Source organism: Carassius auratus, chromosome 9 (genome assembly GCF_003368295.1).
Source record: "Carassius auratus strain Wakin chromosome 9, ASM336829v1, whole genome shotgun sequence".
Taxonomy (NCBI): Eukaryota; Metazoa; Chordata; class Actinopteri; order Cypriniformes; family Cyprinidae; genus Carassius; species Carassius auratus.
In genome coordinates this window covers 16,444,874-16,463,882 of record NC_039251.1, presented here as the reverse complement: position 1 = coordinate 16,463,882, position 19,009 = coordinate 16,444,874, and the positions used below count along the sequence as shown (strand labels likewise).

Genomic DNA, 19,009 nt, shown 5'->3' with positions numbered 1-19,009 from the left:
CTTTAGTTTTCGTTTCGTTTTCGTCCGCAAAAATATATTCGTGACGAAAATAATGACGAAAATATTTAGTCAACGAAATTAACACTGATTATAGAAGATGTCTACTGCTGAGTCACATACAAAACAGCTGCTCCAACATACAGCAAAGTACAAGGTTAAAATTTGTAGATAGACAATTGATATAGTAAGAGTCAATATAATAATATTCATTCAAATTAATTTAATCTTAACAATATATTTTAAGTAAATAAGTAAATAAATAACGAAATTTTCTAGAACTAGCTTTTTTTTTCTTTTTTTCTGCTGAAGTGGATTTAAAACACAACCACATCTTCAACTGCTGCACCACGCCACATTCTCACATTCTTCTTTCTTTAATTACTGTCTTAAAATATCTAAATGGCCTTCAGAATACATATTTTCTTTGCTCTTAACAGTGCTAAAGTTCTTGGCACTGAATTCCATATATATATATATATATATATATATATATATATATATGCAGATCTACTCATGTGTGTATTCCAGTGTTCTAAATACCCAGCAGCAAGGATGGGATTGTAATTAGAAGTTATATAAACTGGGTGTTGATGCTGAATGGGAGAGGCAGTGTGATAGCCCCTGGTGAAACATTGAGGTGTCCGTCCCCACCCAGACATTATAAATGTATGTAAATATAAACTGCAGTTCAACTTCATTTTAAAATTGGAAGAAAGAAATAGCAGAACCTGCCCACTGATCCAAGGGAAACTAGATGAGTGTATGCTAACAATTGTAGATACAGACAGAAAGAGGTGGTGTGTTGAAAATGTTAGTAAATATTTAAATGATCATTGTTTAAATTTTCATTAGCACATATTTTAGAGACATGTTTTGCTTTTTCCATGTGTAAAAAAGTTAAACTAGACTAAGTACTGAACACACACAATTATGGTAAGTTATGGAGATTATAGGATAGGATTCATAACCTAATTCATCCAAAAAAAAAAAAAATAGTTACTTGAAAATAATACAAATGGAAAGAAACAGAGACGAAGTGAAAATTGGCAGGAAGTTTGACAGCCGAACAGAGAGAGGACATTCATTTGTGGCTTTCTCAGTGAAGACACATTCTCTGCTTTCATTCTGGAATTCCTCAGGCCTGTTTGGGCCTTTCAATGGAGATTTTATAGGAAACCAAACAATAGCGGCGCTCAATTAATAACTTCCTAATTACAGTAGGTGGGGTCAACACAGTCTAATAGCATTCAAGTGTATATCAGTACGTTCTGACAAGGAGAGCTGGGATAATGTTGGAAATCTCTGGCTCAGATCACAGCAGCTGAAAATCCAGACCAAATCTGTGATCATGAGTAGAAATTGTCGTACAAGCACAAACAATTCTATACAATAAGAAACTACTTACAGCAGCAATGGAAAGGAATAGAAAATGATATAGAGATGAAAAAGCATGTTGACAACAAATGCAATATTGGTCATGTAGTCATCAAACTTTAAAAAAAAAATACAGGAAAAAAAAAACACTAAAAATGTCTTGATCTCATCTCAAAAATACTGAGTGAACCTTTAAACAAGAACATTTCTTTAATGAAACAGATTACCTTTTAAAAGTAATAATTCTAAATGCATATTCTCAAGTATTCTCAATAATTTAATCTGAAAGTAATTAAACACATCCCGTCACTAATGAGCAACAGAATAATTTCACAGAATAATCAAAGCTCTAAATAAATGCAAAATCTTTTCATAGTGAAAACATTCATTTTCTGCATGAATAAGTCTGAGGAAATCTGAGAAATCCTCAGGAGAGAGAAACATTAGAGGGAGAAGGAGAGTATGGTGTACTGTACATGCATGTGCTCAGGCAGTTCAGCCCTTTACCTTTGTTTGTTTGACCCCCGTGACCTGTTGGAGTGGTGGGAATAACCAGAGTGGATGGAATCTGTGTCCATTGTGTCTGTCCGTGCTGTGACTGGTTTAACACAGCGGAGGGAGGAATGCTGAGACAGTTAAAGTGCTGACGATGATCTGGACATACATGAAGCTTTGCAAGATGACAGGCTCGTTTCTAGGGGCTTCCTGTTATCAAACATGAACCTAAAAAGAGAGAGAAAGAACGTTTTTTTAAACAAACTCTTTATAGACAAACACAGTCTTTTAAAAGGTTTAGGGCTATTTCATATCAGTATAAAATAACTGCAATACAGTGCAGTAGTCCAAAAAAGGCATGTGTTCAATTCCCAGGGAAAGCAAGAACTGATAAAAATGTGTACCTTGAATGCAAAGTAGGTTGCTTTGGATAAAGCATCTAGCAAATGCATAAATGTATAGGTACACAGCTTTTCTCCAATACACTGACAACCAATGCAGGACCAGCATTAAGAGTTCACTGCAGCGATGCCTAAAGCACTGTAAAGCACCTCTGCTGGCAAGATCAATGTGCATTTGTTTCAGTACTACTCTACTTCAGCCAGTACAGAATATAATGTAATAAATGTAGTTTGCTTTCCTTCCGTTTCCTCCTTCCTAGTTCGAATATATCTGCTGGTGATAATTTATTAAAGAACGGAAGGTACGATCCTTAGGATATCAACTGTACTTCACTATCAGTACTCAGCTATTCCTTTTCATCACTATGCCCACAGAGCCCTCTCACTTCAGCTGTTGTGGAACCTATTTTTCTTCGCTTTTTGGCCCCCAGGTCTCCACCTTCAGAGAATTCTGCGTGCTTTTAGTTTCATGGTGTCACTTTAAATTTGATCTTTCAAATCACATATGCACTCTCCCACAGCATTCAAACACATTAAGACTAAGCTTGCTAGCTAGTTATAGTTTTCATAGCTGCTAAAACTTGAATGACATGCCAGATTGCAGGACCAAAGCGGTATTCGGATTGGTTGGTTATTAAGCACCCAGAATAGGGCATATCAAAGTGATGTGACTCATAAGCCCTGGACAATAACATAAAGAGTTTAGAGAAAAAAATGTCTTTGAACTGTCAACTGTCACAAAGAGTCATATGAGGCTAGCGAGCAGTGAGTATCAAGGCTTTATTCTGAGACTTCTAGCACAGACCTTGTGCATTGATTTATCCGCTTATAAATTACTAATTTGGAGTGCACTCACGCTCTAGTGCCACCTGTCATCTCAAAGCAAGCAACCAACACATCAACACACTCACAAATACACACCTTTAAGAGGATTTACAGGTCTAAAAATTAGATCACAGCATGGGCAAATTTATTCCATCACAAGTCACTCGTATTAAACCATGATGGAATTAAATTCTGCAATATACTTTCTGCCTCTCATTCCCTGCCACATTCACAGAAGGTTTGGGTGCCTCAATTAATTAATTAATTAGTGGCAAACTATTTTGTATATTAAATCATATAAAAAAATTAAATAAAAATAATTTCTGTTTTGTTCAAACAATGGCATTTTAAAAGTATTTCTTTTTGCGATTCACAAGGAATTTACATATACCACATATACATAGAAAATTGCTCAAACTAAAATTGCATTTATTCCCTCTGACAGCAAATATTCCCTCTAGCTGCAAATATTTGTATTCTTAAAAAATGTTTATTCAAAAATAACGACCCATCAACATCAATATATGTTATGTAGGTATTCAAACCATTCTTTAGAAATCACAAGAATGATATTAAACATTCTGCACTCTGAAAAATACAGACAAACATGTTTTGAACTTGTGGTTATTTAGAACCAATTGCTGGTTTATCTAAGAATACTGGTAAATACCTGTATGTTCTTAATCAGCGTGTGGTATGTGAGTTTGCCAAGATAGCACTGACCACTTTCAAGTCTTCATTTCTCTTATCAATGGGAGAAATCTGACCTGGACAAGCACACATAGCATTCCTCTGGGGTTACCTCATAGTGCCCTGAAAACACACACACACACAAAGAATTCCTCTAAAGTTACTCCATGTACACTCATATGCACTCACAGAGTGTATCATGTTAGGGAGGCCGGGGGCTTAGTATTTTTATGATATTATACACTATCATAAAGGAGACGACAGCTATTACTGCCAAACGTTTAATAACATCAGACAGATTTCACTCTTCTTATCTCAGTTTTGGCACTGTGTGTCAATCCATTACTATTCTGGAGACAATTTAGAGGTTGTTGCATATTTTACAGGGCAGCACAGGCCAAATAAATCTCTTTGTTGAAGCAGGAATGCAAGGTTTGATAGACTTTGATATGTGATCTGTCTAGATGAACTGTCTAGAGGCGGTTGAAAACTGAAATCTGTTTACAAAATTCATTCTATTATTGCGATACACAGATTCCCAATTCAGAGTGAATAGTTTTCTAATCTTACCAGGCTTTCTCTGTGGACTTTAATCGGTTTTCAGAGTTCTTACAGAAAATAAATAGGAAAAATAGTTTTTATTGATATTCAAAAATATATAAAGATTTAAAACTTTTATTTTAGATACTGTGTGTATTATATATATCCGTGTTCGCCATACACATTAGAATAGTATTTATCTGTATGCACACAGAAAAACTGCACATTGATTTGAGAAATTAAAATCTCTCTGCTATTTGTTAATATAGGGATAGCTCACCCAAAATCTAAATTCTGGCATCATTTGGTCACAGTCATATTGTTCCAAACCTCTCTGACAGTTGGAACATATGCATATTTTGAAATGTGTTTTTTCTCTTCATACAATGAAAGACAACAGGGTTTGATATTGTTTAGGACTCCACTAACTTTCACTAATCTCAAATAAACATTTTTTTTGTAGAGCTGGGTCTTGGCTAACAGTCTCAGACTGCATTCTAAATTATATTTCTAAATTATGGGGATAATTACAGATGGACATAATATCTTCGCATTTCATTCAAAATAATTTAATGGCTTGAACAGCTACTTAGTCCCTTTTCAAATCAGCTTAGTGTTGGATGTGAATGCTGCAATACATGTAGACGTTAACACACACGTGTGTAGAAGTTAACACACACAATGTAGAAGTTAACACTGACCTTAAATTTCAGTCTTTTTGTCACACATTGGCCTCAGAATACTTGACAGAGTATGAGCCACATCTGCGATACTCTTGTGTCTTCTGAAAGCTCCACATTAACTATAATTTTCTTGGAAATGAGCAACCAGTGCTTTTTTTATTGACCCTTTTGCGTTGCACTGAAGAAAGGATGTCAGTAACAGGAAACAGTGGCTTATTTTAACATGAGCTGATGGACAGTTGTTATTAGAGCATATAGTCAGAATGTAGTGCTAACTGGAGCAGGAGAGTCCCTGGAGGCTTTTACATTTAGCCATCAAAACTCAGATTTCCACAGCCATTACACCTACAAAGCTAAGACACATGAACACACACATCATTTGACAGAGAGGCCCACTCAGCCAAAGAAGCCTTTAACATATGTTCAAAGCGCTGAGTAATGCATATCATATACACTCATGTAGAAACACACATGCACAAGCAAGACTTTCATATTTGACTTGCCCTTGGTGCAGTCATGGATGATCAAAGACAGAACAATAACATTTCTTCACCTACTAAACAAGAATACAACACAGGCAGAAAGACTGAATCAGAGAGCAGAAATAACAAGAGCAGAGGGGGAAGGGACAGGGAGAGTGAAAGGAACAGAATGGGGAAAGAAAAAAAAAAAGAATGAGCAACCATAATGTATAAAAGCATGCACACATAAACAGATCATGAACAGTCATATCTTAAAAACAGTAAATATATGTGCATGTGTTTGTATAAATGCAGGTATTGTATTCATTATATTTAACTAATATATTTTTCATGTAATAGTAAAATTGTTTAAAAACATATACAAACATTTTTATATTTTCATTATTATAGAATTTCCTTCTCTCTATAATAAAATCGTAAAATAGGTATAATGTAAAAATGTGTATAAAATTATATCTTCATGTCATTAAGTCATGTAAAATGTTACAAATATTATGGTTAATTGTATACATATACTGGTCTACCCTTTATATATACACTTATTATTTATATATTAATATGCACTAATGGTATTGCTAAGATAGTCTTAAATTTAATATTGCACTGTTCAAACAATATCCCAAATGACTGCAGATATAGTGCTCATATATTGGTCACACGGGTTTGATTCTAGCCTGCAATATATCCTAATGACATTCCTTACTTTTCATAATAATTTCCTGATATTATTTTTATTTATGTCAAGTAAAAATGCAAAAACTCCAAGATCAATAAATATTACACAATTATCAGCTTCTCCGCTTTGCCGTGTCTTCAATTCACCCTGGCTCTTTTCCAAGACTACCACAGCATTTTCATAGAAGTTTTTCAAATCACAAATAGGTAAACAGCGTGTGTGTGTGTGTGTGTTTGTGTGTGTGTGTCTGCATTATTCCAAAATGAACAGAGGAAGAGTGAATGACAGCGAGTTACAGTGCAACAGAAAAATTGCATTACAGAGCCTTGCTCTCTTTAATCTGGGTGTTGAGGCCTGATGGAAATTAAATAATTGTGTCAGAAACATTGGTAGCTCTATATTTAGCCAAGACAATCCAGCCCCATACAGAACACTATCATGAACTCTCTCTTTCTCCAGCTGTGCAGTGGAGTGGAGTCCATATCTAAAGAGCAGATGTGGAAAATCCACCACACACACACCCACAAACAAAAACATCACAAACGCTTCTGTACAAAAAACAAAAACAAAAATCAAAGTGTATTCCCTATTTACTAGACGGGCTTTCAATCCTTAAGTGTTTCATTCACGTGCTAGAGAAACAGCTACAAGGCACTCTTGAAGTATTTCAAGTATAAAATTGTTCATATAACTGCCTATAAAGGCCTCTGATGCCCACCATTTTTCCCATCGCTCTACATCTCTACATCTCACAATAAAAACACCACAAGCTTATGTGGTTAGCATAGTGATTGCAGCCAGGGCCAGCACATGAGCTTTACTGACACATTTTATAGCAAGGCCTCCCAGCAGTTTTACTTTAATAAGGGTTGTTACACCCCTTTCCCTGGGTGCTGGCTGCCTAAGGAAGCCTTTGCTAGAAGGCAAGGGATATTAGTGTTACTGTACTAAGATACTATGTTTTGAAAGGTCTATATGTTGTGATAGACAGAATAAGATACTATGAAATTAAAACAAAAAGTGTGTGTTATAGTTTCTGAATGTCTCACCATTTCCAGCGTTTGCCATTTTGTGTTCTTCCATGGAATGTTTTTTTTTTTAACAGTGATACAGGGTTTTATTTAAGCAAAAATATTAAGTATTAAACATTAATCATAAGAAAGATCTCATTTTCAAGACATGCATAGAGCGTGTTGAATGTGTGTGTAGCAATAGAAAGGCCGTTTATAAATACATTACAGTTACCCAAACAACAATGCGGGAGCCTTGTTCCTTCGTGATGTTCTTGAGATAAAGTTTAGTGTTATTTTAGCGCATGAGAGCGTAAAACTTTTAGATAGGTCAATGCATAATTCATGTGCTGTCAGATATAAAATGCAAGAGTTGTACTGACAGATTAAAAGCCAGCGTTTGCAAGTCGGTTGTTTTCTGGTGTGCAAAAGACATAAAATATCTGCTTTACAAGAAAGATTGTCTCATTACTTATTTCTAGTGAGGAGAAACATGCACGCTTCCACTGTTTATCAGTCAAAACCACACAGCTTACAATACATACTGTAGCTGAGGTGCACATGCTCTGGTAAAATACCCGTTTTCTGATGTTTTTTTTTTATTTATTTTTTTTAGTTTTCATAATTCAATCTTCCATGAAAAGCATGGCATCTTACAGAGAGTCCAAAAAAATGATATAGCCTACATTATCTGGCAGTAGTTTCCTAAATAGACCAAGAAGCACAAGAAACTAGTCCATGTGAACAGTTTGATGGACACAATCTCATTCATGTTGTACAAGCCAACAGATGGAACATATTATTGTAAAATGTGGTCCTTAACAATTCACAGCAAGTTAGGACACATGTATATTAAGAAACTGTAAGTTTATGTCCAATAAAATTAATTCACCTAACCTTAATTTTGAAGATATGCTCTATGCGACTATACACTGACGTTAATACATACTTGCATTTACTACAGAAGAGTCAGAGAGGAAGTCAAGAATGTGAAGTCAGCCAGAAATCCTCATTAGCAGGGCCGGCCCGTGACATAGGCGACATAGATATAGTTTTTTTTCTCTGCAAAACCACCGTGTGCCATTCTTGATCTATCGTGCGCTCCTACACCCATATATTAAACAAATACTGACAATTAAAATATTAGTACTGAGCGATCATCAAACTGATGAAAATAATGTTAGAATCAAATAAAATTGACAGACGAAAAATCAGATTCGACAACATTTCATGTTGGACTAATTTAAACACTTTCTGCGTCGATATGACTTAATTATAATACATCATCATAATGCTTGAATTATACATGGCGCACAAATAGTTTTGACATTTGTGTGGTCTGAAAGGGACATTTCTAAAACAATTTTGAAAAAATTACATTGTGTTAGAGAGTTTGACTCCTAACACTAGGGTTGTGGGTTCAAATCTCGGGCCGGCAATACCACGACTGAGGTGTCCTTGAGCAAGGCACTGAACCCCCAACTGCTCCCCGGGTGCTGCAGCATAAATGGTTGCCCACTGCTCCGGGTGTGTGTTCACAGTGTGTGTGTGTTCACTGCTCTGTGTGTGTGCACTTTGGATGGGTTAAATGCAGAGCACGAATTCTGAGTATGGGTCACCATACTTGGCTGAATGTCACTTTCATAGCCTTTTTAGAACATCTTAACATCTTAACTTTTAGAAATCTCTAAGTATGCTATTTTTCACTATAAATGAAATGAAATGGGAATGCTAATTAGATTAACTAGCTAGCTTGCTGGCTGACACCTACATATAAATTTCAATACGTAGAATTTATTTTGTTGCCTTTGTTGTCTGTTAGACTATTTGAGGCATTCCATATTTCTCATATTACTTTTTGTTGTAATAAGTACTTGTCACTGTAGGCATAGTTGTGGGTTGCATTTCTCTGTTTGGGAGTATAGCTCATCTGGTTTCTTAGATATTTTAACAGATTCAATCAGAAAATACTTACAAATGTAAGTAATGTAACAAATTTAAGTAATGTTTTTTCTTTGGCAATTATTTGTTGATTTAATTTGTAATTACATTTTTGTGTTACTCTTCAGGTGACTATAAGACACATTTCTTTATTTATTATCGCTAATTATTTGCTACTTGTTTAAGTTTATACTTATATTTATTTTATGTTATGTTTTATTATAGTGAAGGTTTGAAAAATCTTAATTTTCAGATTTTTTTTTATAGGTGAGGTGGTCTAAAATCTTGCCTAGGGCACCGACAGAGCCTGGGCTGGCCCTGATCATTAGGATAAGAGGATGTATGGAAAAGAAGAGAAAAAATATTCACCAAATAGCCTTTTTAAAGATAATCAAGATGATGGTACACCCCCCCCCCCCCCCCACCACCTTAATTATTGTCATGAATGATTATGTATAAACAAAAGAAAGACAACTAGCCAATGATGATTAAAATGAAACATAAGCATCCATTTACCCTCTGACTGCATCAAATCCAACACAATGTGAAAACGCACAAATGATCGGTCATTCCTGCAAACCGTCCGTTGTTTCCATGCGGACCACGTTCAAAACAAAAAAGATCCGCGTTGACATTGAACATGTCCGTTTCTGTTTGCAATAATGCGAGAGCAACCCCTCAGCCAAAGAGCAGTCTGTGAGGAAAGAAATGGGAACCGCAAGAGGTCTTAAATTGCGTGTAGCTCATGGGCGTAAATGATAGCGTTGGGAAGACCGGTTCATTCTAGAATCGATTCGTTCGGATCTCTCATATTAATCGTCAAGGCGATTTACCAATTCGTTTCATAGCTCATAGTGCTTCTAAAGCCCTAGCGCGATGTTTACGAGTTTTTTTGTAGATAAATACATATTTGGCTAAATGCTGTTTATATTGCTATGTTTCCCAAATTATATACATAATGATGTTTTTGTTTGCCAGTAATTTTGTTGTAGCCAAACTTTAATGGTAGTGTTATGTGAAAATAAAAATTCTAATTAAATGAAACAATAAATAGATAAAATATTAGAAAATGTTATAAACATTAAAATAATAAGAAACGGTAAAAAGTTTTGATTGTATAAAAAAGAAAAGAAAAGAAGAATAAAATAAATAATGGAGAAAGGTGTCACTTATCTGTTGATAATATATTTTATAGTAATACATTCCATATTAGCCCTTTTTTCTTTAACATTTAAAACATGCTAAAAATGTAGGCTAATAAATTTATATGAATATGGACTAATATATGTTTTCCAATGGTCACTCCATTTAAAAAATATATTATATTACTTTACCCATGGGTTACCCATTACCCAGTTGTAAGCTATAGCCTAATTAGTTCCTTCTTTATGAAATGTTCTGTCAATGAATTCCTTTGCTCTGCTGCTTCGAGAACTGAATCATTAAAACGAACCGGCTCAAAAGAATGATTCTATTGCGAATCGGACATCTAGGCATGGATACACCACCCAAGTCAATGGAATGCCAACCATGTGCTTTAAAGAGGGGCATCACTGCCTCTAATACATCCGATAAACACATCAGCAAATAAATAAAGATGCACTCTACGTGGTGCGCGCATGATCCACCCAGCAGCATTTCTGAAGGCGACTCGATGTCACAAGACACGAGATTAATGATCACAAGGAGTCGTAAAGAAAATATGTTGTTTTTCAACCAGTTTATGGACATATTACATAAAATGTATCTAAACATTATGTTATTACAATGTCATTGCATTATAAATTACGGCTTCTTGGACGTCTCGCCAGGAAGCATCAATAATGATTTTCGTTGTAACCCTGTCATAAAGACTAGAATCAATACTCTAGGAACTGCAATGACTTTAATCTGTCATTTTACAGACAGCAGCTGGGCGTGAGAACTTTAACAACATGCATGTATCCCAGGGTCTTCCAAGGTGTTCACTTGTATTTAGATCAATGCAGTGAGCACAAAAGAACAGACAATATGTACAGTAGAAACTTACCCGGCGGCTACGCCAACATCCCCGATAAAATGATCTGATGATCAATACTGTAACCAAATTTATCCACTATCAGGAATTGCGACCAATCTGACGGCAGTAATGGAAGTATCCTTTACAGGCGGAGTACACAGGAGATGCACCTCGGCAGAGGATGTGGAGGGACTGACTGAGACTCATTACAGTGTGCTGCGCTAGGGGGAGTTATCGCCTCTAATAAGACTTGTGCGTGTGTGTATGTGTGTGTGTGTGTGTGTGTGTGTGTGTGTGTGTGTGAATATGAACACTTTGGCAATGCAAAGAACATTTCACCATGCAAATAAAGCTATATGAATCTGAATCACCAGTTGCTAAATAATGTATGCATTGGAGAGGATTTTTCCTGATTTCAGTATAGGCTTTTTTCGATCCCCTATAGCTACTTATGCTGTTTATATCGTTCCGCCAGTAGGTGGAGACAAGTTACTATCTTTAAATGTGAGTAACTGAATCATTCATTCAAGTCCTTCGTTCAAACACACGTCCTAATTTAGAAACACATCAAATGACCTTCGTTTTGAGTGAGTCAGTGGATCATGCAATGAATCGGTTAGTTAAAAAACAGTGATTCATTTAGGAACTATAGCTAACTGTGTTTTGTTCTGAGACATATGGTTGGGTAGGGCAGTTGTGTCAAAGATTTAAGTTAGGGTACTCTATATTAATTGTTTGTTAAAACTAAAAGCAAAAGGCAAAATCATAATTGTTGGTTCATGGCCTATATAAACTCGCAGCAATAGCACACAATTGGATATGTATTAATCAGGTCAAATCTTGTCCATGTCTTTTGCCTGTCTCTCTTTCTCTCTGTTTTTACATCTTCCTGTCTGTAGTTTTTACCGACTTCCTGATGATTGCATCCAGCTATCATACTCCATAAAACTGATGAAGCGAGAGAGATTCAGAGAGAGCCATTAAATATAGCTCCATCCCCCACATATTCTCTCGACTGCTCATGCCACTTAAAGCTTTCCTTCAGTGTTCACTCACAATGGTTGCCAAAATAATGTTGTTGGGACTGATGGTCCAGAATCTCAGAAAATAATCAGAAAATTATCAAATAGGCTGTACATTAATATTAGAATGTCTGCAAATACACATAACCTACTTTAGAATTGTGCATTGCTTATAGGCCTGTGTCTGTGTAATAGTGATATCTTGGATAACTGTGTCTGCTAAATGACTAATATATGTGAGGACTGACAAGTTGACTTGTACTGAGAACCTTTAGAGTGATATCTAAACAATTCATTTTCTCTTTTTCAATTGTATTTGCTTTTTGATCGATAAACTTCAATGCCGCGCCTCCTATTTCCCAGTCGGAAACAGCCTTTTAAATCAGTCCTTGCAATATTTTGTGCTGTTCATGTAAAACGTTTTAGAAAATGCATCTGTTTGACATTCTTTTTTTACACTCTCACAATAAAGGTACAAAAGCTGTCACTGGGGCAGTACCTTTCAAAAAGGACACTTTTGCTTTTTTAATCAATGACCCAGAAGTAGTGTACTATCTTAATTACTTCTTTGTCATTTTTGTGTTTCTTAACTTTTTTTTCACTGAAGAGAAAGTGTACTCTTTTTAAAACCTAGCCTATTACTTCTCATTATTGACCAATAGGGGGCAGCAAAGTTGTGTTATACATTATTTCACTGTTGGAAGCTAGACTTGAACTTCTATAACTTCTAAGCAATTTGAAACAAAATCACTGTAGTTGATTGATGACAAATAAAGTTAAAATGTAAAAGTAATAATATGTGATGTATGTATCTTCATTTGCTATCGTTACCATTGTACAGGCCTACCAGATAAATGAAGTGACACTGGGTTTGTCCACTAAGAAGCACTAGCGAGCAGCTTCCGATAGGTGGCATTTGTGTGTGTGTGTGTGTGTGTGTTTTTTCTTTTCTTTTTTTAATCCTGTGGATTGAACCACTGACTGCATTACTGCACATTTTGTATATCTCCAGTAGCCTATTATCTGATCCAGTGGCTCCCAATCCTGGTCCTGTGTGTCAGAGAAGAGAGACAACAAACGTGCAGTGTTGGGGGTTCTCCAGTTTTGAAAAAAAAAAAAAAATAATAATAATAATAATAATAATACAACTTTAAATTCACTCCGTTAATACAATAAATAAATAAATAAAAATCACTTGATATATTTTATTCTCAAACGCAATAGCGTTCGTACATTTACCAAATAGTTAATGTTACAAAAAATAACTTTATTGTGTTTGGAAGTCTATTTATTTTTTCTTCAAAATCTCTTACAATAAACCCTGCAACCTAGTCTGTTTGATCCTGTGCAAATATCCAAAAGAAGGTTACAAATCTGTAATCTTCAATGCATGCGTCAACAAATTCATGCGCTGACTATGTCAGTGTGTCATTGTGTGATGAAAATCTGATCATTGTATGTCTGACGCGTGCACAGATGGTCCGGCAGTGCGCGCGCAGCCGGGTCGCATTGTTCTGAGTGTGACACTTTCTATGCGCTAGTTAATGAGAACAGACTGACTCTCGTTTTCCCCTCTAAGCGTTTTTTTCTATTCTTTTCTTTATAAACACCCTTAATGTCGTCTTCCTCTCATCCGTCCGTTTCCATCTGGCCACAAATAATTTAACCAAACTGACAGATTGACCCGGGACAGACAGACAGACAGACTGATAGAAAGATAGACACAGACAGACAGATAGACAGATAGATAGATAGATAGATAGATAGATAGATAGATAGATAGATAGATAGATAGATAGATAGATAGATAGATAGATAGATAGATAGATTTTTACTACTCGGTAACAGATGGAGAAAATATTGTATATTGCCTATAGGCTATAGCTTAATACGTGGATTTTATTTGATCAGGATTTAATCTCTTTTTGTTTTATCATCTAAGACACTTGTAGAGACGGCAGATTGGCTCTTTGCATGAAGGGTCAAAGTCTAATCTGGCTACCTGAGTTTAAGGCCAATGTATTCGACCCTTCTCTGTGACATACACTCAGACATATGGCGTTACAGCGGGGCTGAGGGTCATCCATTAGATAATCCACTAACGAGACTTTTTCACGTCCAGAGCACACAAACTGATCAGCCCGTTTGCCCGGGCGAGGAACATAATGTAATTTCTGGGATGTGTTTAGTTAGCCTAGAGCTTAAGTGTATCATACTAAACCTAAAATATTTGTTATCATCTAAACACATTTCCACAAACTAACAATTTCTTTACTGATTGAGTGAAACAATCAAATTTAAGATGGACTGTAACCCTTAAAGTTGCATCATCATCGGCTGAGTAAAAATCTTTAATGTGAAATATGACCAGTACTTGGACACGTACACGCGCACATGCTCTCTTGCTCTTTCCCACGGGACGCAGCAGAAGGGTCGTAATTTGGTTGCCTTGGCCCGTCTGGACGAGCACCTGTCTCCTCTCTGGGGAGAAATTCGCCTTTGGGCCGTGAGCAGAGCGGACTGAATGTGTTGTGTGACAGCATGAAAAGGTCTTTTTTCATGACTTTTTAATAGGTAAACCAATATATATATATATATATATATATATATATATATATATATATATATATATATATATATATATATTTTTTTTTTTTTTTTTTTTTTTTTTTTGACAGTGAATTTCATAATGTGAGCCTATAGTTCCTTCATTTCAGGTTTCTGAGATGACGTGCGTGAAAGTATATGAACAGAGAACATCATATTGGCACAATATCTTTAATTTCATTTTGTTTTATACAAAAACTACAACAGACGAATCAGCGCTTAATTAATATGTTTACTATTTATTCTAAAATAGTTATGAAAAACTGCGATACAAACCAGTGTAGCTACTGGCTATTCCACTACAAAATGACAAACAAAACCCTGAATTAACAGGGTGATCTTTGGATATGAGGCAGATGTGAGATCTTTTGTTCACTTTAAAATTCTTCAAAAGTTCACAAGAATCAAGTAAACAAATAATCTCTATAAATAGTTTATAAAAGAAAAATAAAACTACTTTGAGATCATTTTTGGTCGCAGCAAAGAGAGCGTCGATGGGTAGCTTGTAGACTTGGAAGGCAGGCAACACGCTTTTTATGTCTATGCCCAAATTATTTATCTGCCATTAATTATGATATATTTAAATTAGTATAATTGTACTTTTAAACCACCCCAAGTCATCGGGTACCCAAAGCGCTATCTATGAGCACTTTGTAAACAAAATAAAAAATACAGCAATAGATCCTATCCGATGGGAAGTGCTTCTCGTTATCATAGGACAGGACATCAACAGCAACACCATTAGCTATATTAATAAATGTAGTGCACACACAGCGAAGGCCCTCCTACTCTTAAGAAAACTGCCAATGAAAAGTGCAAGTGAAAACCAACAGTAAACCCAAACTCTGCGACATCAGTCTAAAATAGGAATAATAATAAAACATTAAATATTTACATTTATACGTAAACACTTCAGATATGCTATTTTAAGGACACTCGCATAATTTAATTTACTTCATAAATAAATAAACAAGAACATAAAAATGAACCACCAACAAGGTTACGGTTTGTTCCAACACATAGAAGTAGCCTATACATTTCTCCACACGGTTGGTAGCCTGTAAAATCAGCTTGATTTATAACAAGCTTGCGAACTATAACTATTTGTTTTGTTTGATGTAGCCTAATGAGATCCAACCCGTCAAATCTCTCCACAACTAACTTTTGCCACAAACGTGCTCATATGATGTGGGATGTTGAACAGGATAGCTAATCTTTGAAAAGCTATCCAAAACTACACTAGCTATCAAAAACAACAAGCTTCAGTTATTGCGACAGCCTACGTAAAATTTCGTATATATATTCGTTTTATAAAAGGCCTAATTAAAATACTTTCTCCCATCCCATTGTTCCGATTTCCCTTTTCTTAATTAGTGGGACAACAAAACGTAGCCTATTCTGAAAGTAATTATAAAGTGTTACTAATTATCTCTCTCTCTCTCTCTCTTTTAATAGGCTGTTTGTGTGAAAGCTGGAATATGCAACTTCTCAATGTCTATAAAAGTAGCTATTACTTTTGTTCATTTGTAGGGTTTTGTTATAAGGTACTGGTAAATGTTCGTTTAAACGTCCAAAACGTGGTTAAGATAAGAAATGTAACATATAGCTAGGCGAAGTATTTCGATTTTTGACAGCTTTTTGTCGGGTGGAAGTGTTGGTAGCAGCTTTCTCAGCTCAGCGAACGCTACGTTGAACGCTTCCACTCGGATGCGCTCGCGCGTGGCATGCGCAGAACGGTATTTGGCGGTCGCGCGCCTCCTCCGTCTCTTCTCCTCTCTGGTGAGCGCGGCTGGCACGAGTGCGCGAGTCTTGCCATCCTCGGCCTCTAAGGGCTCGTGGGCCACACACTCCACCTTCATGACGTTCAGACATTCCTCGTCCGGTTGTGTCCAGGTGAGGTCAGGATCCGTCTGATCGGGACTCAGCATCATTTTCAGATCCGTTTGATCAAGGCTTCAGTGGTGCACTGATTGTTAACTGCCCTGGTGAATTAGACACAAAATGATTTGTTTTTTATAAATATAAAAAAATAATCTGTAGGCCTACATATTATAATAAATTCAACAAATCCAACGGTTATATCTCATGAAATGACTAAATTATTGTATTTAGACTCTGTTTTTAAAAGTAACACTGTAGGCTATTGGTTTCTGTTACTTTAAAAACAGTTCAGTAGCTACTAAATGTTGGTAAATGGTTGTCAATGTGCATTTTGCAATTTAGCTCACTCAGCCCACATTACCCTCAGTAGATGATTATAAATATTCACCGGTTCCATGCAAAAGTTAATGGAAATCAAGTAGTCTATTGTCATAAAACCAAAGTCATAGCTGACCATCTGTCGCAAATGCAAATGCAAAGCCTATAGCTCCAGATGACACAAGGGTGCGTGAATCTCAAGACATAGATTCAATCACAAGGAATATTTTAAATAAAAAGAAAAAAGGTATAAGATGGTTGATGTGTTTAATGTTTATTTTGTATATTATATGTTCAGGATACTTCTATTTAAGCGATGCAGCTGACCACTGTAAAATGTCTACCCATTACAACTGAAAAATGTACATTTAATTGCTGTTTTAATTTTGAAAGAAAAAAACCCAAAGCAGTGCAAAGGTGAAAACCTGCAGTGATTAGTTCTTTACACTTGTTTAACCATTTGAAATATGGAAGATCGAATTGAAATCCTAAAAACAACGAGGAAATTATTGTGACAGGTTAAACTGATGAATACAAAGATGTTGTTGTCATAAAAAGGTGTAGGCCTATCACTGTACAAAATTGTTTTGCTGAGCTGCTTTTTATAGACTGTTGCTATAGCTAATAATTCAATATAATGGCATTTACAACATGAATATGAGGGAAAAGTATAATCAACATTTTATGAAATTGATTTGAAACTCACCTCTGTTGATGATGAATTGGAGGAGAATCAATTTATTCCCTCAAATCCCCTTTATCAAGTCTGTTTTCAGTCACTGATTCATGTTCATCTGTCCATTGCGCTTTCTGAATATTTATTTCAGCATCAGCAACAGCATATTTTAGTAATACTTTCCTCGTCACTTATTTCTCGCAGTTGGCAACGATGATTTGTGTTGATATATCATGAAATTCCCGTAAGCAGAGTTACAGAATGGATATAAATATAAGGACCGGCAACGCACGCTCGGAGATGTGTTGCCCTCTGACCCGTGTGTGGCTAACAATGGACACGCGTCCTCAGATAAGATCGATTAGATATACGAAAGTATCGTCTCAGGCTGTCCTTTCTGTTTCCCGTGGATTAGTGCAACATTGCTCCAGTCATCCTAACAGCCACGCGTGCTGGTCCTCGTGCCTCGGATGATTTGAGAGATAACATTCCGCTGGCTCCCTTTAAAGTCTCCCTCTCTCTCTCTCTTGCTCTCTCGCTCGCTCTTACAAATCATTCACTTTATGCACTTATCCACGACAGTCACACCTCCGTCCAACCCCCTCTGTTCTCTCTTCCTTCCACTCAGCGAGTTCTTTCTTGAACAGATTGAAAGGCGCGCCTGAGGCTAGCTGGACGCAAATGTTTGGCAGTAACGCATGGGTTGTACGCCTGTGTTAAAGGGGTGCAATTGGTTGTAAAACGTTTTGTAAAAATTTTAGCTAAATTAAGTGGTAAGTTGTGCTATTTTAAGAAAATGATTTTTTTTTAGGGTGACGTTTTGAATGGCAGGAGTATCGCGAAGCCTATAGCTTTATTTAAATTATTATAGAGACATATTTTTGGAAAATACTAACAAATTATCCGTGATACAACATGGATATCAAAATGAACTGCCACAAAGCAAAACTATAAAGATAATTAAAATGGTGTAAATTTCAAAGGAAATTTTCATGTCATACGTGAAACTAAGTTTTAATCTAAACACGATGGTTGGCAAAAATTTTTTGTTTTATTTTAAATGTTGTTATTAGCTATCTGTTTACAAAGATGTTTTTTTTTTTTTTTTTTTTTTTTACTTTGGCTCCAACTATTACATTTGTTTGCCTTACATGATAGTCTGAATTTCATGAAGCTTATAATTTTAACCAAATCTAAGCCTGAAGTCACAATAATGATTTGAGCATTGATGGGCCACACACATAAATGTTTATTATTATTACTATTGGCATCTGTGGTACCACGAGGAGCCTTTAACATTCACGGACCCAAAAGGTTCTATATAGTAAAAAAAGTTTCTTCAGATTTTCACACACACACACAACAAAATGCTCTTTTAACTGTTTTCTG

The 19,009-nt window shown here is 35.8% G+C and overlaps 2 protein-coding genes across 2 annotated transcripts in view; both read right to left on the bottom strand.

Moving 5' to 3' along the window:
- LOC113109334 (vang-like protein 1) overlaps positions 1-11,298 on the bottom strand; it is a 31,442-nt gene extending 20,144 nt beyond the window's left edge. Inside the window, exons 1-2 of the mRNA XM_026272951.1 lie at positions 11,147-11,298; positions 1,882-2,097 (exon numbers count right to left, since the gene is read on the bottom strand). Coding sequence (XP_026128736.1) covers positions 1,882-1,952 — 71 coding nt within the window. The 5' untranslated portion in view covers positions 1,953-2,097; positions 11,147-11,298. The remainder of the gene's footprint in view (positions 1-1,881; positions 2,098-11,146) is intronic.
- A 4,969-nt stretch (positions 11,299-16,267) lies between these two features.
- On the bottom strand, positions 16,268-18,164 carry LOC113109333 (helix-loop-helix protein 2-like). Its single transcript, XM_026272950.1, has 2 exons — positions 17,651-18,164; positions 16,268-16,727 (listed from the first exon to the last, which is right to left on the bottom strand). The coding sequence occupies exon 2, from the start codon at positions 16,674-16,676 to the stop codon at positions 16,308-16,310; it is 369 nt and encodes a 122-aa protein (XP_026128735.1). The 5' UTR covers positions 16,677-16,727; positions 17,651-18,164; the 3' UTR covers positions 16,268-16,307.
- Between the last annotated feature and the right edge of the window lie 845 nt (positions 18,165-19,009).

Bases quoted from the DNA above. Each gene is read 5' to 3' on its own strand.
- LOC113109333 (XM_026272950.1), bottom strand. From the start codon at position 16,676: ATGATGCTGAGTCCCGATCAGACGGATCCTGACCTCACCTGGACACAA.